Source organism: Anabrus simplex, chromosome 2 (assembly GCF_040414725.1).
Source record: "Anabrus simplex isolate iqAnaSimp1 chromosome 2, ASM4041472v1, whole genome shotgun sequence".
NCBI lineage: Eukaryota > Metazoa > Arthropoda > Insecta > Orthoptera > Tettigoniidae > Anabrus > Anabrus simplex.
The window spans coordinates 654,480,190-654,503,415 of NC_090266.1; the positions used below are offsets into that span (position 1 = coordinate 654,480,190).

Sequence of the window (23,226 nt, forward strand, 5' to 3'; positions counted from 1 at the left end):
AATGGTCAATTGCGAATTCGCATTGCAACAGTAGATATGTATGCCATTTATCTTGTCTTTTTTTTTCCTACTTAGACCGCGGCGCAATACACGTGATCAAATCCAAAACATAATATATCTTCCTATTTTTGATTCCTAAAAGTTGGCAGGTATGTACAATGAATGTATAATAATATTAATAATAATAATAAATCTAGAATTAAAAATTATATGAAAATATATTTACTCACATAATTAATTTGAAATCTGGCACTGCATGCTCGCTGCAAGTTAAGGAAAGTCTGGTGTGTAACTGTAACAGGCTACTCTTAACGCATCATCCAGGTGTGAGTCTGTCAGGCAGGATCAGTATTTGTTATTTATTATGTTCATAGTCGAAAACTCGACTTCACAAAGATAGGTTGAACCGAAACAAGATTGCACCTTCAGAGCAACACTGCGGGTAATGGGATATTTTTTACCGTCCACCAGAGTCCAGAAATTGCCACATGTTGCGTAGGAGGATTTCAAAGAAAGGTCTGACTGAAGGCTTAAAATTTCCATTTCTAATTCTTCAGGATTATAATTTTCGAATATTTCACATACCCTCCCTCCAAGCTCACAAATGTCAACAGAAGCGAAGGGATTATTGACAAACATGATCACTGGTTCAAGCATTGGAAACTGGCTAAATCTGCTACCAAATTTGGACCCAAGAGTTTCAGTTGGAGACAGTGCCGAACTTTGCGTGTGTTGTGTTACTATTCAGAAGATCGCGCCTTAATTCATATAAGTGACGGACCTTCTACTTCTTCTAGTTTTCAAGATTTAAAATCGCACAGTGCCAATCCCCATCATCTTATTTTGCCTCTTCAACAGTTTTTGTGAAAGATTCATTCTTTAATTTCTTATTTACCTATGCATTGTTTTTGCATTTTATTCAGCTGATGATGACCCAGATTGGGGTCGAAACCGGTACCGCTTCCGCTTATAATTAAATAGAAATGTAACTCTACATTTCTTATTTATTTGTGTTGAATAGGTTGAACTACGTTATTTGTTACTTCAATTTAATTGTAGTTCTACTTGAAGACAGAACGAGTTTCGTCAAATGTTCGTACTTGCAAAAAGTCTGCATTATCTCCAGGGATGTTTATTTTTTCAAGTGTATCGCCGAACAGGTTTTTGGCACTTCCGTCAGGGCATTGTCTAGTCACTGAGCTGTCACGCAGGAATTGAAACTGTTCCTTCTTAACACAGATCTACTATATTACCATATACGATTGTTATAGAGACCAGAACAGATCAAGAAGCAAATATTTAGGAATAACTTAAATATTATAATCAAGTGGGCTGCCTATTCAATACATGTGTAATTTATTACATCTAGTACATGTTTTGTCCCCTAAGAGACATCATCAGCTAGAATAAACCACGGTGATATATCAGAATACAAAAACTGCATTATCATATTGGAAAGACAAAATAAAAACACTTTTATATGCAAGGACATTTAAAACAAATCATTAGCAAACCTTGTTAAAGTTGCAAATCATATAGTCAATAAAACTGCTTGAATTGTTCATTAAACTCTTGATGATAAAGTTCATGGGAACTAACAGTTGTGTTCATAAAATCATAAAATGATCATTGTTGTTAATAAAAATCTTTGATTGTATTTGTCTTTCCAATCTGATATTGTAGTTTTTGTATTCTGATATGTTATTGTGGTTTATTTTAGCCGATGATCTCTTAAGGGACGAAACATGTGCTTGATGTAGTAAATGATATATGTATTGAATAGGCGGACAACTTAAATATAATTAAGTTATTCTTAAGTATTTGCTACTTGATTTTATAGTCAATACAGGTTTTTATCCAAACAGAAGCTGTTAAAGCTTGTTACATGTAACCAGAACAGATGTTGCTCCTTTCGTACATACACATGAGAGGTCTTGGGATTGCTTATTACTGTTTTGGTCCTAATATAAGACTGGGAATTTTACGTTTTTGTGTTCAAATGTCATAAAAATTGCAGTCGTTTTATTTGCACAACGTTGCATTTAAAAAGTTTGTATCATTTTCCATTAGTACTGACTAGTGCAGAGAGCGCGCTTTCCAGCTGAGTTCAAGGTCAAGAATAACCATAATTTCTGAAGTTTTGATGATATGTTTTCTTCTTTGCAATTTGATTGTGATTGGTGACTGGGAGAATCGACTATAATGCATTCAAGAACTTTTGAGAATCTATACTTACATTCGAAACCATATTCGACAGTTCAATATAACTTTTAAAAGTCAATGTAGGCCTAATTTAGACGGTATAAGATTTTGTGGTCAGTTTCTGGAAATCTTGTACTGCCTAAATTAGGCCTACATTGACTTTTAAAAGTTACGTTGAACTCGAGAATATGCTTTCGAATAGTGATGAGCGATGCCGTGATTTGTGAGTCACAGCGTGATTTGATATCATGATTTTCTGATATCAGTGATTTTTAGTCGTGACGTGATCACAATCACCGCATCGTCCGTGCTGCTTGTTATTTGTAGCTTGTGATAAAGAGAATGCCTTGTTATTGTGACTAGGCTATCTCTGTGTAAACATTTATAAGAAAATCAGCCACCTAAGGTTTTGCATTTAATAAACAGCCTACATTTTGGTTGCATTACAGACACGGTCGTTGCCAATTTACTTCTAGGTGTACAAACATAATCATTTTATTATTTACATTCGTTTTTTTGTAGACATGCCGAAGTTCACCGAATATGTCAAGGAAAAAATAGGATCAATATTGGCAACAGTCGTGTTTTATACTGTAACCGATTATTTGGTATGTGCTAGGAAATGAAATTCTACACATTTATCTGGCAGAAGTGAAAAATATAATGATGAATGACTATTCTCAGCCACCTAATGTAAGGTTACCGATACCAATGCACCTTTCCCTTGATACCAGTACCGGCAGTAATTTAGAAAAATGTATGGTATGGAAAGGCGTTGACCCAGCTGCGTGAGGGCAGTTGGGAAGCTACAATGAGCAGCGGTCTCAGAGGCACGGCAATACACTTGAGGGATGTGACGTGCTGACCACACGGCTATCTAATATCTGCAAGCCTAGAGCTGCGCAGCAGCTGTAAATGAAAGCCAAGACCTTTCGAGGCCTGGAGTGTTCTTGTTCTTAATTAACTTTAGAGTAATAGTGGTTTAAATGAAATAATTCAAAATTACAAATTTTATTCATTAGCTATTCCTTATCTTAGTCTGTAATTTTCATCACATTATTGTGTTTTAGATTTCACAAGAGCATGCTGATAGTGCGAGTCACAAAGCAAAATCAACCATGAAAAGTAACATTGGACAGACTTTGCTCACACAAAGTATACCTCACACAATCCACAGTAGTTTCTATGCTCATATGTTTAGAGCCCTAGTTGCTGAAAATATCCCCTGGAATTCTGTGCATAGTCATGTTTTCAGAGATTTGTTTACAGAAATACACCAACAACACATACTTTCAACATCTACATTAAAGAAAATCTACTTAGATATAGGAGGTAATTTTGCCAGTCACAGAGGATATTTGGGAGTCCTTACATAAGGTTGTATGTGGACAAAACCAGCAACTCTGTGGGCAGGTACATTGCTAATCTTATAGTAGGAAAACTGGAACCCAATTGGCATTTACTGCTCTCCTTTGTTCTAAGCAGCTTCAGAAAATAGAGCAAAGCATTGTGTACATCATCAACAAGGGGTTCCAGTTGTTGTATCCTGGGAGTGTTGATGATTATAAAGACCTTCTTGTCTCCAATGCTGCTTCCTACACGATTGCTACTCTACCTCTCGTTAAAACTTTCTACCCTTCTTTAATGTTCATGTTACTTGCATGGCCCATGCCTTGCACAGACTCACAGAAATAGTTAAGGCCAAGTTGCCTGCAGTAAATAATCTGATTTCAACAACGAAGAGAGTGTTCTGTAAGCTTCCATCAAGAATAGCAATCTTCTGAGAGAAATTCCCCTGTATTCTTTTCCACCACAGCCAATCATCAGCCGTTCGGGTTCCTCAATGGAAGCTGCCCTGTATTATATGGAACATCTGTGATGGACAATATGCCTTTAACAGACAACTCTGCATGTGTGTCGTATGGGCAAAGATCTGCTAAAGGATTATTCCAGTGTTCAGAGAGACATTGTATATATTCTGGCAAATTTTTCATTTCTTCCAGTCAATCCTTACAAAAATAGAAAAAAAAGTAGAGTCTCAAACATATATATTTTGTAATTGAGGAAGCTGAGAATATTATACAAAGTACTAGGGATAAAATAAGACAGGTGGGCTAGTGTGTTGCAGAAGAATCTAGGTAATTCAGTGCAGGAAAGGGTACATCAGGTAATGGATGGGGAAAAGTAGACCTACCTAGTGAAATTGAACTGAAAAATGTAGGTAAATTTTGCTATGCCCCTCCAACATTTGTGAGTGTAGAGCAGATTTTTTCTGCTTTTAAAATTGTTTTAACAGACAAAAGACGCAGCCTGACGGTGGAAAATTTGGAGAATATTATTGTTATGTACTGAAAAGTGCAGTAGGAATGTTCCTCACAAATACGCATACCAGTACTCATTACCAGTACAGCATTTAATTTAATTTTAGTACAGTACTGATGAAAATTTTTTTTTTCCTAATCTATAGCTGTTTGTAATAAACGCCTGTTTAATTATGCCTTCATTTTGCAACTATTCCTATTTAGAAAGGGTAGCCTATACCACATTACTGTACTTAACGTAAAAAAAAAAAAATGGCGCATTACAGTGTAGGTCTATATTGTCATATTTTAAAGTCTATTTTCTGCCTATTTGTAAAGCATATTTGAAGTGCCTATATTCTCTTTTAAAAACCTATTTCCTTGTTTAAAAGGCCATTTTAGGTGCCTAAAACTTTTTTTTAGAGTCTAAAATCCTAGATCTGTATCATCAGATACATGCCGATTGTTGACTACTGCTTTCTGGCAAAGCAAGTGAGAGGTGCTTGCATTCCAAATGTTTATTCAGATTTGAAGTACTTCTTTTTAGACAATTTCTGTTTGCACTTATTACATAATGTGAAATTTTCATCCACTTCTTTAAAGGACTGCTACAGGTCACCGTTCTTCCTTTTTCTAGAAAACGCCATTTCAGTCAACTTGCCTCCTAATACTGAGCTCCAGTGACAATATGCCCCCGGGCATTCCAAAATACAGGAGAAATGCATGTTTGTTACTATTCTAGGAGAGTCCCTTGTACCACGATTTTTTTGAACACGTGCTTATAAATAATACCACACTGCAAGTCAACTAACAATTTCCTGAAACTGATATTGCAAGCGATGCTGAGGATTATAAGTGTTTCAGTTGTTTATATATTCGGGAGGAATGTGCTCAATTCCTACAAATACATTATATACTGAACGATATGTTGACGTCCTTAAAAAACGAAATCAACAAATGTCCATACTGTTGGTAAACATGGCGATGCTGCTTCCTTGAACGCATCGCTTCGCGTGGATACCGTTGCAGCAGCACATGTCGTGATATCACGACTGATCACAACATCGATCACAGTCACAGTTTAGGTAGCAACATTCTAGTTCGGTATATGGAGTTAAGAGGGCGTACGGTGATCACTTGAAGTGAAATATTGAAATCACAGCTGATCACAGTGATAGCGTAGAAAGTAACAGTCGTTACTCATGATTTATTGATATCAGTGAAAAAATCGCAGTTCGTGAAATATCGCCCATCACTAGTTTCGAATGTAGGTATAGTTTCTCAAAAGTTCTTGAATGCATTATAGTCGATTCTCCCAGTCACCAATCACAATCAAATTGCAAAGAGGAAAACATATCGTCAAAACTTCAGAAATTATGGTTATTCGTGACCTTGAACTCAGCTGGAAAGCATGCTCTCTGCACTGGTCAGTACTAGTGGAAAATGATACAAACTTTTTAAATGCAACGTTGTGCAAATAAAACTACTGCAATTCTTATGACATTTGAACACAAAAACGTAAATGAGGCGGTCCGTTCCAAAACTCGTCTTATCCACCATAAGCGCTTTTTCAGGAAAAGCGAAAAACCTGTAATTTTTGTAATATCAGTCTCATTTGTTTAAATGTATCACGACGCGTTCAAGTCCAATGTCATAGGGTCGTCTTACTGAAGAATTATAAACATAATTAGTAGAACATCGATAAATTACATTTGTATTTTGGATAAGATGAGTTTTGGAGCATCCAAAAAAAATTAAAATATATTTCCTCACACAACTTATTTTAAAACAAGAAAAATGAAAGAATTGAGAATATAATGTTGTAATAAAACTCACCAGTACACTAATACACCTTTTTGCTATTAGTATAATGATATTCACTAATAAATTAAACACAGCAGTGTGATTTATCATATTTATATCCTATCCACAGTATTTGGAGAGAATTCTTCCTTTATAGGCTATACTGCACTCACAATAGAAGTAACTTGAACAAAAAAACATCACTTTGTTGTTAATCAAACTCTCAAATCTGTTCCCTCCTCTTGAGATCCATCACAAAGAACTTCTGTTTCTTCAACAAGATTGTTTTCGTCTACAGAAATTGAGGTGAACAGATTCTTATAAAAAGAAAGCAACTCATTCCTTTGCCAATCCATTTCAAAATGCTTTTCAAGCAAACTTTTTACGTCCTTTACGTTGGCGGGATTCAAGTTTACTCCTGGCAATAATTCAGGTGGCATTAACATATCTCGCAGGCTTTTTCAGTTTTTCATTACCGATTTTCCTAAACCGATGTCTGAGTTGTAATGAGGTTCTTCCCTAAGGGTGACATTTCCCAGTGAGTCTTTGCTAATAACAAATCGCTTCACTGAAGAAAATATAAAGTGCCAAGATGCATGTTTTTTCATCATACACTGACTGACAGAGCAAATGCAACACCAAGGAGGAGTGGTTCGAAAGGGATGAAAGTTGGGGAAAAAACAGATGGCACGGACGAATAATTGATGTTTATTTCAAACCGATATGCAGGTTACACAATGCGCACGGCATCGACTCAGTAGGATGTAGGACCACCGCGAGCGGCGATGCACGCAGAAACACGTCGAGGTACAGAGTCAATAAGAGTGCAGATGGTGTCCTGAGGGATGGTTCTCCATTCTCTGTCAACCATTTGCCACAGTTGGTCGTCCGTACGAGGCTGGGGCAGAGTTTGCAAACGGCGTCCAATGAGATCCCACACGTGTTCGATTGGTGAGAGATCCGGAGAGTACGCTGGCCACGGAAGCATCTGTACACCTCGTAGAGCCTGTTGGGAGATGCGAGCAGTGTGTGGGCGGGCATTATCCTGCTGAAACAGAGCATTGGGCAGCCCCTGAAGGTACGGGAGTGCCACCGGCCGCAGCACATGCTGCACGTAGCGGTGGGCATTTAACGTGCCTTGAATACGCACTAGAGGTGACGTGGAATCATACGCAATAGCGCCCCAAACCATGATGCCGCATTGTCTAGCGGTAGGGCGCTCCACAGTTACTGCCGGATTTGACCTTTCTCCACGCCGACGCCACACTCGTCTGCGGTGACTATCACTGACAGAACAGAAGCGTGACTCATCGGAGAACACGACGTTCTGCCATTCCCTCATCCAAGTCGCTCTAGCCCGGCACCATGCCAGGCGTGCACGTCTATGCTGTGGAGTCAATGGTAGTCTTCTGAGCGGACGCCGGGAGTGCAGGCCTCCTTCAACCAATCGACGGGAAATTGTTCTGGTCGATATTGGAACAGCCAGGGTGTCTTGCACATGCTGAAGAATGGCGGTTGACGTGGCGTGCGGGGCTGCCACCGATTGGCGGCGGATGCGCCGATCCTCGCGTGCTGACGTCACTCGGGCTGCGCCTGGACCCCTCGCACGTGCCACATGTCCCTGCGCCAACCATCTTCGCCACAGGCGCTGCACTGTGGCCACATCCCTATGGGTATCGGCTGCGATTTGACAAAGCGACCAACCTGCCCTTCTCAGCCCGATCACCATACCCCTCGTAAAGTCGTCTGTCTGCTGGAAATGCCTCCGTTGACGGCGGCCTGGCATTCTTAGCTATACACGTGTCCTGTGGCACACGACAACACGTTCTACAATGACTGTCGGCTGAGAAATCACGGTACGAAGTGGGCCATTCGCCAACGCCGTGTCCCATTTATCGTTCGCTACGTGCGCAGCACAGCGGCGCATTTCACATCATGAGCATACCTCAGTGACGTCAGTCTACCCTGCAATTGGCATAAAGTTCTGACCTCAGCATGTTTGCTAAAGATCTCTTCATATTCCGCTGGATTACAGATTATAGGGCATTTCCTTATCTCTCTCTCTCGACTTGAGCAAATACACTGTCAGGGGGCAGAAACGAGTGGCCTGTCATAGGAAAGACCAATTCAACACTTTCTATATTAGGTGGAGCTGTGTGTGTCAAGAAATATGAGCACATTGCAATCATTGTAGAGTTGCGGTTCTGTCCTCCGCAGCCATCCGCACAAAGTCGTATAGTTGTGAAGTTTGACAAATCAGTTTGTGATAACCGTTGGTAAACTGCAGATGATGTTTCATTAGACCCTTTCTTGAATTCATGCTCCATCCATGTGTATGTAAAAACATTCTCCTTTGTCAACTTGGCATGTGAGGTACCCCTCACAATGGTAAAATTATAGGTGTACAATTGGCAACTGTAATAGGCAATTTGATCTGAAACTTTTGGATTCACAAGATTCTTTTGGCAGTCAGATGAAAATATTGCCATGCTCTCACTTTCTTCTTGGAGCTTTTTCAAAAAGCTGGAGACTTTAGTTTGTGTACTCTAAGTTCCAAGATTAAATCATTCTTCAGTGATATGTTCGAACTTTCAAGTTTAATTTTCTCCTTGACCTCTATGCACTTTGAGCAAGCATCAGTAACTGGTGTTCCGAATCCTATGTTGTAGCAATGCATAAAAATTTCACGGAAGATCAACCGCTTCACCCTGAGTTCTTCAGGCGATTTGTTGTTATACAATTTGTAAAGCTTAGCGATGCTTAAATTTCCAGGTAGTTACTGTCTGACCAGTGACTTTCCGCGGCAATAGTGACTTTCACAACACTGCAAACTTTCAATGAAACATTTCACGGAGTGCCTCTTTTCAGTGTACTCTGCTTTGATCCTAGCTCCTTCCCTCTTTTCTGTTGGAAGTTTCCCTGTCCTCTGAACCCGATCTTTGCTGACATGCAATACATTCAAGGATGTCTTTTGACAGACCTGAATGTGAAACTGTTCTGTATTAGCAAGTTTTATATAGTACTGAACACTGACACCTTTTCTTGAACTTCCCTCCTTGACAGTTTTTGGGCTTCTCTGTACTCAGATACTTTAAAATGAATGTATCTTGTTACATTCATTAAAGTTTCCATGAAACTGCTGAATGTCAATCATCTGCAATTTAAGACATTTGAAGGTTTGACCATTGTGACTGCATTGTGGGTAGTTTGGAGGACTAGTAGGCCCATGCCTGCAATGAAAATGAATGATTTCTCATCAAGGTACTGTATATCACAAACTTGCTGATGTTCAAGATTTCATAATACAACAATATGCTACTTCACATTACAGTGAAACCTCCTTCCTTCCTCATACGTTTTATTGCTTAGTATGATAACATTTTCCGCGGCCCTGAAAGCATTCTTTGTCCATCCCTTGTGGAATGTGAACCTCCCTTGATCTCTTGTCTAGGCCACAGGACGGATGAAGTTTGCAAGATAACAAGCAGGTAGCTTGACCTTGAAGCTCGTCAAGTTTGTGAATACTATAACACCTTGTTCCTATGGGTTTGTGTAATCAGTGTTCTGACAAGAAAGTTGAGATATAGAAGAGAAATTGTTAAATCGTTAACTAATGAAGACAAAATTAAAATACTTCCAGTAGATTGTCCCCTGCAGAGACATGTTATGAGGTTTCACTGTATTTTAAAAGTAGCAGCTCTCAAGTAAACTATTAGGATGTAACATTTATAGCATACCTATCTCTTTTTTTTTTTTCCTTAGTTTTTCTCCATGAATCAGAATCACACTTCCTTCTTCTCCCTTTACCTTTCGCAACAAGAGCAATATTTTCCGTCATCTTTAATACACTCTGTTCACAGCACAAATCTGCAAGAAAGACTAACACAGTTCAAGAACAGCTCAAGGAGTGGAAAGACTGGCATAAAACGCGGGTAAATTGTAGCGTGAGTCACGTGCTGAAATTATCCCTTCCTATTGGTTGATTGTATAAGGCGAGTTTTAGAACGACAAGCGCCGTGGATAAGGCGAGTTATGGAACAATAGCCTAAGTTTGATGACAGATTTCTATGGGAAAGGGCGAGTTTTGGTGCTTAATTTTGTGATAGAACTATCAGAAACATCACCAAGAAGGCAATGCTACTTCTAACTTTTTTAATGGATAAGACGAGTTCTGGAACAGTCTGCCTCAATTAAGTTATTCTTAAGTATTTGCTACTTGATTTTATAGTCAATACAGGTTTTTATCCAAACAGAAGCTGTTAAAGCTTGTTACATGTAACCAGAACAGATGTTGCTCCTTTCGTACATAGACATGAGAGGTCTTGGGATTGCTTATTACTGTTTTGGTCCTAATATAAGACTGGGAATTTTATGTTTTTGTGTGTAAATGTCATACAAATTGCAGTCGTTTTATTTGCACAACGTTGCATTTAAAAAGTTTGTATCATTTTCCACTAGTACTGACTAGTGCAGAGAGCGCGCTTTCCAGCTGAGTTCAAGGTCACGAATAACCGTAATTTCTGAAGTTTTGATGATGTGTTTTCCTCTTTGCAATTTGATTGTGATTGGTGACTGGGAGAATTGACTATAATGCATTCAAGAACTTTTGAGAATCTATACTTGCATTCGAAACCATATTCTTGAGTTCAACATAACTTTTAAAAGTCAATGTAGGCCTAATTTAGGCGGTACAAGATTTCCAGAAACTGACCAAAAACAGTATACTGGTGACCAAATTACAATGCAAGATTTAAAAAAGAGATTTCGCCGTTATGTTGGGCGCTTTTGAACCTAATGTGCTTTATTTTATTAGATTAGAGAATTAATATCTACTTGTGGTCGATTGTTGTTTGGCTTGGCGTAATTCAATTTTTTGACGAGTTTGGCTGATCAAAATTGCTGAACTGAAGAAGTTTTTACAGGAAACTGACAGAAGTTTCCCTGGGAAAAGTGAATGTAAAGTGTAGAGATTTTAAACTCTTATAGCGGTAATTAATATTTGAAGCCGGCCCCACGGTCTATCTCACCTGCCTCTCGCCCAAAGGGCCCGGGTTCGATTCTAGGCCAGGTCAGGCATTTTTACCTGGATATGAGGGCTGATTCCAGGTCCACTCAGCTACGATTACCTTAATTAAGGAACTATCAAATGGTGAGATGGCGACCCCTGTCTAGATAGCCAAGAATTACGGTCAAGAGGATTTGTCACACTGACTGTGCGTCACCTCATAATCTGCAGGTCTTTGGGCTGAGCAACGGTTGTTTGGTAGACAAAGGAACATTGGGGCTGTGGTTTGGTTTGGTTTAGGAGTATTTGTAAGATAATAATTATACATATTTCATTTTAGGACGTTTAACCATATTGTTGATGGTTTCCATTCATTCCCTGATTTTCCTTTTTCCCATGTTGTACTTTTTTTTTTTTTTGTTCCCTCCACAAACAGAGAATCGAGGTTCTACTGGATATGGCATATCAGCAATTTGGCAACACAATCATATTTGCTTGTATATAAATAATGCTGATATACGTACGACGCATGGATGATCGGTAGTTTGACAACGTGGAAGCAAGACTGTGCACAATTTATACACCAGTGACATATTATTGGTCTCATTTGAAATACTTAAGGCTGTAAGTTATCGCTTATCAGGAATGCTGCCGGGAAATACTGGCATCGCATACACTTGTTTCCTCATACGGCTTTCAAAGCTTTGCAACCAGGGGTACACTGGTATCGGAACACGCAGGCAAACGGCAACAAAATGAGTAGTTGAGAATCTAATTCACAAAAATGAAAGTTAATGCAGTAGAACTTTGTAATGATGACATCCAAAGGACCTGAAAAATTGTTGTTATAAAAGAGTGTCGTAGTAACAAATTCATATTATCAGTTTACTGAGGTGGAAAATGAAAAATACAGTAACATAAACTTAATTAGGCTTATTTTAGATTTATGTATTCACTTTTACGCATACCACGAATGTAATGAAATACATGTACAATTATAAATACAGCATTCTGTATTAAAACTATTTGTCCAGTACTCACCAAACTTTTTTAGTTAGGAGTGAAGTATTGTCATTTTGCTGTGTTGTCTTCTACTTGTACAATACACACTTCCTAAATTACGTTCTATGTTCATTATTTCATTAATCATTTCAATGCTCCTTCCCCTAGCTTCATGTAACATGTTCACAATTCTAATGTGTTCTAAAACATCACTCACTGTAGGGACAGGCTCTTTGGTCATTTCTTCTTCTTTACCTGCCTCCACTTCATGGTCACTGTGACAGTTTTTCTTCACCTCACTTACAGTTTCATCTTCAATTTGCACTTTGGTTGTGACTAGGTTATCATCTATTGTTGCATATGTTTCATAGTCAAACTGATTGAGCATATCAAAGTTGGTTTCTCACAGAAATGCAGATAACTACAGATCATCACTTTCATCTAACGTATCTTCAATTTTGATGGCATTTATTTCCTCAGTTGATCAGCTTCTGGCATGGTGGAAACAGTTCCTGATAGTTTTGGTGGTGACCTGTTTCCATGCTTTTGTAATGCATCTGATCGCATCTATCAGTGTAATAGAATAATCCTGCTTTTTCTTGACGCATTCCTTCTTTTACAATGTTATGCAAAGAAATCCCAAATCAAGAAAATCAAACACAGGATTGGAACACTAAACATCCTTACACTGACAAGTAAATGTGAAGAACTGTTGGATTTGATGGAGAGGAGGAAACTTTGCATCCTTGGCATAAGTGAGACAAATTGGAAAGGCACAGGAGTAAAACAACTGAGGAAAGGATATAAAGTTCCACTGGATGGGCAACAAAACCGAAGCTAGGAATGGTGTAGGATTTGTATTGAGAGAAGATACAGATGCTGTAAGTGAAGTGATATGTGTGAATGACAGAATCATCAAACTGGATCTCTCCTTCAATAAGGAGTTAAGTCATACAGGTATATGCCCCACAGTCTGGTTGTGATGAAGAAAAGGAGCAATTTTGATCTGACCTGGAGGAAGCTACTGAAGGAGTGGAAAATGTATTAGTGATGGGTGATATGAATGCACAAGTGGGAACAGACAGACTTGGGTATGAAAATGTTGGGCCTGCATGGTTTTGGTACCAGGAACCAGGAAGGTGAACAACTTCTGGATTTTTGTATGAGAAATGGCTTAAAAATAAATAACACCTGGTTTCAAAAGCAATTATCTTACAAAATAACAAGCAAGGTATAGTTGGGATGGACAATCCCAATCCTTAATAGTTTACATAATAATCCTTAATACTTTACATAATATCTGATGGAAAAGCTGGTCAAACTATTTGTGATGTTAAGGTTGTGCCAAGTGAGAGCTTAGATAGTGACCACAGACTGATTCTTGCAATCATCAAAAAGGTAAAAATCCACACACCAAGGAAAACCAAAAATTAAAACCTGGGAACTAAAAAAAAAAAGTAGAAAACAAAATGATATATACAAAAAAAAGTGGCCTTCAAAATACCTGCAGACAGAACACGAGGAAATACAGAGTAGAACAGATTCAAAGAATGTCTTGTTGGAACTGCTGTAGAAAAATGTGGCAAAACTAATAGTAAAGGAAAGAAAAACTGCCTGGTGGAATGATGAAATAAAGAATGCAGTTCAGAGGAAAAATGAAGCAAGAAAGGCTCGAGATAAATTCAGAAAGAGGTGAAAAAGATGAATCAAAAATGAGTGAATTACAACAGACATACAGAGATTGTAGGCTGTGAGTTTCTGCTATTCTTAAATCTCTGGCAGTATGGTACTGGGAATCGATCTCAGGCCCCCCCCGCGAGAACTGCCGCTAACTGTGCTAACCATTATGCTGGCGGACATTCTTAACTACAAAAAACAGACATTTAGCATGACTGATGTGTGCTTTAATTGCGCAGGTCGGAAACAAGAGGGTATGTTATATTGCGCAAGTCAGTGTTGTTGATATCTGTACTTGTCAGAATTGACTTCAGAGATTCCGCTATTAAGTGTTGCAGTGTCACTTGCTAGTGTGTATAATTGTGTGTTGTCACTTAGTGACGATAAAGTAATTTATATAAGGAAGTGAACGTGTTCTCGTGTGATATTTTATTAAAACAATTCACCTATTTGTACGTCATCAGAGCTGCAGTAAGCCTATGCTACGGAGGTGACATTTCTTAACTACAAAACGGAGATCTACTGGATGAATTTGACACGTGTTTTCATTGCACGGGTCGTACGAACAAAAATATTCACAAATTTGTGAGCTGCAGTAAGGCTTGTACCCACTTCGAAGCGGAATAGTTGTTGTTCTCTGATGAATTATGTTGATGGATCTTGTATGCAAGATTTATTTTTTTAATTTTCTTTGTCCCATAAAGCCAGGGGGGGTCTAATACACAAGTAAATATGGTATGCACTCATACTGACCTATATGGCTGAGACCTGGACAATAAGTAAGGAGGAGAGTAGAATCCAAGCCATTGAAATGAAATACCTTAAGAAGTATTGATAGGAAAGACAGATTGAGGAATGAAGATGTGACAAAGAAGGTTGAAATGGAGAACCTAAATGCGCTAATTGATAGGAGTAAACTAAGATGGTTTGGACATAAGGGAATGGAGGACAAAGGAATACCAATAATAATTAAATTAATGTCTTAATGGTCCACCTTTTCAATACTATAATATGCAATATTTTTGAATTACATTACTAAACTAGGGACTAGTTTTGGCCTTGGCTGGCCATCTTCAGCCTTGATGTAATACATCTAATAACTAAACAGTTGTACAGACACACAATTGACATTACAACAAATGTAGAAATGTACCAAGGCAGACGATTGAGATGAAGTTTGAGGGAAAGAGAGCGAGAGGTAGACCTAGAACAAGGTGGATTGGTTCGATATAGAGAGGAGTGCAAGGATGAACTTGGTCTGGGTCAAAATGATGGAAGATGAATGGTGGAAGGAGAGAGAAAGGTGAAGTGCCATAAATGCCCTGACGCAGCAAGAGCTGGATGATGATGATGATGATGAGGAAGAGGATGATGTTGACTGCTACTTGAGTGCATGAAGCAAAGTCCTGGAACCCTTAAATTGATTGACCATTTCTTCTGATCTGAGCTAAACTTTTTTTTTTTTTTCTTCTGCCCAATTTGTTACCTTTTGGTTTATTCTTGCTTCTTATTAACCCTGTTGAAATCAGTTTTATGGCATCCTGGTTGCTTTTTATTTTTGTTATGATATATAGGTTTTTTTATTTTTTATATTTTCTTAAATACTCCAATTCTTTCCTTTCCATCCGGGAGATAGTAGGTTCGAATCCCACTATCGGCAGCCCTGAAGATGGTTTTCCGTGGTTTCCCATTTTCACACCAGGCAAATGCTGGGGCTGTACATTAATTAAGGCCACGGCCGCTTCCTTCCAACTCCTAGGCCTTTCCTATCCCATCGTTGCCATAAGACCTATCTGTGTCAGTGCGACGTAAAGCCCCTAGCAAAAAAAAAGGAAAAAATCTTTCCTTTCCCATGGGAGGGGTTCTCTTATCCTTCACTGTTTGGTGTTTGCCTTTTAAGAATTGTTATCCCATGTCCTTTCCTATATCCTTTTATTTTTACACAGTTGGTTAGGTTAATAGTGTAGATGGTTGGCTTGGTGTTCACTTCTTGTGCTGTCGTGACACACTTTGCATTTAAGAGAGTTAAATGTGAGAGAGGCATCAGTAAATTTACAAAAATTTTCTTCTTCTTGGTAGACATACATCAAAAAATACCTTAGAGGGCAAGTTTCCAACCTTCTGATGCCTCTTAAGTTGGATGGTGTGAAATATCCATGAGATGTAATTTGAATAAATGCTGTTATAGTGAGTCTGGATTTTAAAAAAAAACCCACTGTTTTTAAGCTCACAACTATTTGTCTACATTACTGCAGGAATGAGTAAAAAAAGGCATATTTGACACCATTCTCTTCTGGTTGCCATCAGTACACCAACATAGGTTTTACTGTATTACCTATTCCTTTGAATTCCTTTTAGTTTCCTTTAGAATGAATAGTTATTTCTAACTGCTAAATTCTATCGTGTTTCTTTTTCAGATGACAGAAGTGTTGAAGGCTGGAGTCCTGTCTGATGAAATAGATTTAGGTGCTTTAGCACACAATGCAGCTGAACAAGCAGAGGAGTTTGTACGCAAAGTTTGGGAAGCTTCATGGAAAGTTTGTCATTTTCGCAATCTACCACAATGGTTACAGGATAACGATTATCTCCATGCTGGCCATCGACCACCTCTTCCTAGTTTTTATGCCTGTTTCAAGAGCATCTTTAGGATTCACACAGAAACTGGAAACATTTGGACTCATTTATTAGGCAAGTTTGCTACTGTTAAAATATCGAAGTGTTCCAATTTCTATTTTGAGTTTGCTGTAAAGGATAGTTGATTGTGAAGAAATTTGACTCTTATGTTGATTTTTTCAATGAGCTAGAAGTAAATTGAAGATGAAGTTTCTAGTGAGTTAAAAGCTCTGCTTTGTAGATAATGCAGTTAATATTATCCTGTCAGAATCTTCTGTTATTCTGGGATGCTATGGGATAACAGAATTGGAATGAAAAGTTTTATTTTCAGTTTTTGTGTTATATACAGGGTGATTAGAATCAACAGAGTAAAAATTAGTCATTGTTGCAAGGGGATATAGTGAAGAACACATTAAACATACAGATTAGCCGCTGCGCATGTTAACATAGGTGGTCCATGAAGCTGGGGAGGCTAGAAATCTGATCAATATTCTTACGGAGTTTCCGTGGTTCAGAGAGAGGTGAAAGAAGGTGTGGGCCTGAATGAGTCTATCTACGATATAAAAATTAAAACTTTAAAATAAAGGTTATATTTCTTTTTTAAATCACAAACTTAACAAACTTTTCACTTTAAAATAAAGTTACAGGTACAAATAGCAGTTAGGAAATTACAACTGCTGAGCTCCAGCTCCAAATTTACAAGTTTTATAACTTTGCAAATATTGCGTTTATACGAGGAGAGAAATCTCTGAATTCAAGAGCACTTTGCTCCAACCGATACAGATTTTACTGCCTTCCAAAGGCACCCGTCAGTATTACAGCAAACTTAGAAAAGACCGAAGTCGATAGCTGCAGTCGCTTAAGTGCGGCCAGTATCCAGTATTCGGGAGATAGTAGGTTCGAACCCTACTATCGGCAGCCCTGAATATGGTTTTCTGTGGTTTCCCATTTTCTCACCAGGCAAATGCTGGGGCTGTACCTTAATTAAGGCCACGGCCGCTTCCATCCCACTCCTAGCGCTTTCCTGTCCCATCGTCGCCGTAAGACCTATCTGTGTCGGTGCGACGTAAAACAACTAGCAAACTTAGAAAAGAGCATACACGCTCTCCAACATTAACCAAGGTCACTGTGCTCCCAATTTCTTACAGCCTACTCAAGGCGTCATTGCACCAAAAATCTTACAAATTTCTGGCCTCTCTAGGCCCAACTTACACTTTTACAATTTTTATGTAGGGCTATCAATTACCCAAACTACTGGGCCTTTGTGGAAAGAAGAACAGGTTAAATTGCTGTCCCGAACACAAAATGAATGGAGGCGTACACTTGTGCTCCTAGAAAATTAAATATAAAACCCTAATTGGGCTCTTGGCCCCTTGATGCATAGGCTAATTCCAAGCTACTGGGGTGACTAGAATGAAGGTTAATTAAACGCTTTATAGAAAAGAGAAACGGTTACAAAATCGTCACCTCGAACTAAGTTGAAGGGTAACTTGAGAGGGTAACACACTCTCTATCCCTGATTTACAGTTTGCTAAGACTATGAAATTTTACACTAGCTGAAAGAAAATTTACATTTTAGAAACAGGTGGTTACATAGTTAGAAATTTGAACCTTCCCCTCATGTAAGTCTGCGGAGGTAGCTACAGAGAGATATTATTGGTGGCCATTACCTTGGCTGATGAACTGCCTGGCGAAGAATGAGGTGCCCTGCCTCCTGTCTTGACGCACACACACTCAGAAATTCGGCGATCAAAAGACAAGGTAGCCTCAAAAGCCGCAGTTTATATACCCAAGGGGACGGTTCGAGAGGGTTCTGGACTAAATCCGGACACACCCTCTCAGTTTTATTGGGTTAACCAAAAACCTACAAGAAGCCAGTGATTGGCTGAAAAATAATTACAGAAAATAGTGATTGGCCAGATTCAAAAACTGGCGGAATGGAAAGGAATTGTTGCAAACCTTGAAATAACAAAATAAATGAAAGTTAAATTGCTGATCATAATTGAGCTACCTGAATTTATTTAAAGTTCTCATTTGGAAGCAATACATTAATTTTCCTTATGGGAACTAAATTTTTTTAATATGAAATTGCTTGTACTGTTAATGTGTTATATTGAAGCTTATATAGGACTGTGATCAGAACAGGAGCCAGTATTGATGCACATTGTGGATAATTTATGTAACCTCCAGGGTATAAAGACTACAAGTAATAGTTATAATAATATTTGCTACCATTGTGTAACCACATAACTACACACCAACACAAATTAACGCAGAGAGACATGATAATAATATGTATGAAATTGAAACCATACGCACATTAAGCACAGAAAACAATAACAAACAGGTTAACCAACATGACGACTAAGAAAGGATAATTGGGAAGCGACTGGGAACCATATCCAGGCAGTGAAAGGTATTGGCAATGCTGAAGAAGCGAAATCAAAGGAGATTCTAATTCCATGTTTACTTAACGATTTATATTCAAATTAGAGCACAAATAATCAAACAAAATACCTTTAAAAATCGAAAATAGTTATTAAAAATAATTACAATTTACCCCGAGGGTAAAATTTTACTTATTTAGCTTTAGGTCTGAACATCTCACACAACGTTCCACTGTTCGTGGCAAAACATTTAAATCACATAATACTGATGAAAGAAAAGGAAAGTAATATGATACAGTCATGAGTATGTACATGTAAGAAAGGGAAACAACATATAAAATATATATATCCTAGTGCAGGGCACCTTTAGGAGGCAACCCCCTCAAGAACACTTCTGAGAAAGGGTGCCCATCCTAAATGGGAATACACTAAGATGAAACGGGATAAATGAGACAGTCCCAAGGGGAAATTTACATTTTACGATTACATCGAAAGGCGTTGAATATTTAATTTACAAAATCAAGAAATGAGAACTGTCTCTTAACACAACTCTGATATGACTTTCCGGTAGGCTAAGTCATTTTACTGAAATTTTGGTGATTGAAGGAAAAAATGGGTAAGCTCTGGCAAAAGAAATTGAACGGAACACTACATTCGAAGATAACCTGAAAGATGAAAAACAACTAAGTGCTTACCTGTTGGAGGGGCCAAGAAGACCCATCACCTGAAGAAGGCAACTTTTCCGATCTCTTCACAGTGTATATTTTATGTCCTTTCTCTTTCAGTGAACATTATGTGATTGTTTAAAAAAAAATTGTGCAGAAATTGGACTGCTGAACAAAGTGAATACATTTTATTTGGAGCGATGCTCCAAGTTAAGGGGGGGGGGGGGGGGGAGAGAATGTAGTGATTATTTAAAATTGATAGACTGGGGAATTTTATATCATGTATTTATTTAGTGGTTGTATTGTTTGTGTATGAATTTTGGAATTATTTAATTTTGATAGGGATTTAAGATGCTTTGGTTGTTGTGAAAAATTGAAGTAGATGTAATAATTAGGAAGCACCCTATACCACACGCACCATATCGGGATGGAATGTTTCCAGTTTCATCATATTGCATCAATTTCGAAGTTTCTGGATGCTACTCGATGTTTATCAGATTTTATTTCTGGGCCCCTATTGGTCATAAAATTGTGACTGGCGGACAAAGGAAAATACGGACGCTCATTGGTCGTTTTACTATTTCCTAATTTCGGAGGAGAGCTTGTGGGTTACGTGAAGCTCTGCTGAGCAGTCTTGTCTGTTTGACCAGTGAAGGGAAAGGTTGCCTTCTTCAAGTGATGGGTTTTCTTGGCCCCTCCAACAGGTAAGCACTTAGTTGTTTTTCATCTTTCAGGTTATCTTCAAATATAATGTTCCGTTTAATTTCTTTTGCCAGAGCTTACCCATTTTTTCCTTCAATCGCCAAAATTTCTGTAAAATGACTTAGCCTACTGGAAAGTCATATCAGAGTTGTGTTAACCCTCTTGGAGCCAAGAGCCGATCTGGTTGGCCGCTCCCCATCAGCTGGAAGAGGCCAGAGCTCCGCCTCCACTCTACTACTGTAAAGTGCCAGGCCGTTTTCAGTGGAAATACATGTATTTTTAAATTCGCGTATATCTACCGGTGTATAGCAAATACCGGCATGAAATTTTCTACATATTGAATACGGAGAATAAGAAACTAGTTTGGAGTGATATAAAGAGTCAGACGTTTTATTGTTGATTTATAGTTGTCGATAACGTTTATTTTTAGGAAGAGAGAAATATTTTCGCACTTTCTCTCTCAATATCTACTTTGAAAAAATAATTTACGATACAAAAGAATATACGTAATTATGTATAATGTATTTCTAAATACAATTCTATAGAATAACTAATTTGAACGAGAAAAATAAAAACATAAAAAATAAAAATTCAAACATATGTCACTAATAAAAACAAGACAATTTTACTCACCGATAAAATTCGCGTGTATGTATCGATGTTTGGCAAATTCTGACAACAAATTTTCTACGTGCGGACAACACAGTATTAAAATAATTCTGAATTATTAAATAAGTACAAAATAGTAGTTGATATTATAGTTTTTGTTTTCAGAGAAAATAGTTTCTCGTTTTCGGTTGTAGTATATATTAGAAAAATAATTTTACAATACAACAGAATTTACGAAATTAAGAAATGTATGGCACTAAATCCGTGATTTGCTTTGACCTACTAAGCGACCGCTGCTCAGTTCGGTACCTGCAGTTTACGAGGTGAATCATGGTCAGTGAGACAGATCCTCTCAGTAATTATTCTTGGTTTTCCAGATCGGGGTCCTCTCACCCTCAGATATCTCCTCAATTGCAATCACTTAGGGTCACTTAGATTGAGTGAACCTCGAACCAACCCTCAGGACCAGGCGAAAATTCTTGACCTGGGCGGGAATCGAACCCATGACCTCCGGGTGAGAGGCAGGCACGCTTCACTTGGCCCGCGGAGACCGGCATTTAGGTAATGATAGAGGACTATATGTGACTATAAGGTTTAGCAGAGAGTAAGTGAAAAGTAATTTGAAGTGTGATATGGGCGGAGAATCAGACGGTAGGGCATGTTTAGGTCCAAGAACTTCCTTGAAGGAGACAGGAGGTTGAGGAATGTTGTCGGGTTCATTGGGAAAAATTTCCACAAAATGTTCTCCAGAGACATCATCATCATCATCATCATCATATTCGTTATCACTAGTTTCATCTACCATCATATTCAGAGTAGCTTTTGTGCTGTTAGACACAATTAAACGTCTCTTCTATAGCTGTGGTGATTCCGCGGACGTGTCCGGTATAATTTCGTCGCTACTCTCTGAACTAAATTCCCTATCGCTATCCGATAAATCATCAGCGTTAACTTCGCACTGTTCTAAACACTGCATTAATTTATTGTCATCAATACCTGCTGAAAAATTATCACGTGAATAACATGCCATTTTCCTGTCACAAATCCACTCATTGCAAGGAGCAATCTGTTACTGACCGGTTAGCGGTATTTGTAAACACAGGAAATGACTCTTGTGAAAGGTATAAGACCCTCTTAGAACTGCCAAAGCAAGGCCAGACACACAATAACTTGTAGCCCCTTTACTACAGGTTGTAACAAAAGTATGCACTTCACTATAGGTTGCCTCAAAATTACGTATATCACAGAATTTTAAGCCGGCCGATGTAATCGGCTCTGGCAACTTCCGACTGGATTGTTAACGGCCGACCAGATCGGCTCTGGCAATTTAAAGGGCGGATGCTCGCACTACCGCCTGGCACCAAGAGAGTTAAGAGACAGTTCCCATTTCTTTTCTTGATTTTGTAAATTAAATATTCAACGCCTTTCGATGTAATCGTAAAATGTAAATTTCCCCTTGGGACTGTCTCATTTATCCAGTTTCATCTTAGTGTAGTCCCATTTAGGATGGGCACCCTTTCTCAGAAGTGTTTTTGAGGGGGTTGCCTCCTAAAGGTGCCCTGCACTAGGATATATTTATTTTATATGTTGTTTCCCTTTCTTACATGTACATACTCATGACTGTATCATATTACTTTCCTTTTCTTTCATCAGTATTATGTGATTTAAATGTTTTGCCACGAACAGTGGAACGTTGTGTGAATGTTCAGACCTAAAGCTAAATAAGTAAAATTTTACCCTCGGGGTAAATTGTAATTATTTTTAATAACCATTTTCGATTTTTAAAGGTATTTTGATTATTTGCGCTCTAATTTGAATATAAATCGTTAAGTAAACTTAAGGAATTAGAATCTCCTTTGATTTCACATCTTCAGCATTTCCAGTACTTTTCACCGCCTGGATATGGTTCCCAGTCGCTTCCCAATTATCCTTTCATAGTCATGTTGGTTAACCTGTTTGTTATTGTTTTCTGTGCTTAATGTGCGTATGGTTTCAATTTCATACATATTATTATCATGTCTCTCTGCGTTAATTTGTATTGGTGTGTAATTATGTGGTTGCACAATGGTAGCAAATATTATTATAACTATTACTTGAAGCCTTTATACCCTGGAGGTTACAATTTATACAGAGCTATTTTCTAGTGGCCCAGTTGAAAGTTATGAAAGTGAAATTCATTATGCCATCATGTTGTAATTAACTTACCTGGTAGATTCTAATCATCTTGTATAGTATATGACTAATAAATCTCTTTGAACAAC

The 23,226-nt window shown here is 38.2% G+C and overlaps 1 protein-coding gene across 5 annotated transcripts in view; it reads left to right on the forward strand.

The window, feature by feature from the left end:
* Window positions 1-23,226, forward strand: part of AdipoR (adiponectin receptor) — a 229,473-nt gene that overhangs the window by 68,433 nt on the left and 137,814 nt on the right. For all 5 annotated transcript variants that reach the window (XM_067141149.2, XM_067141148.2, XM_067141150.2 and 2 more), the window contains one exon: window positions 16,407-16,677. In XM_067141149.2, coding sequence (XP_066997250.2) covers window positions 16,407-16,677 — 271 coding nt within the window. The remainder of the gene's footprint in view (window positions 1-16,406; window positions 16,678-23,226) is intronic.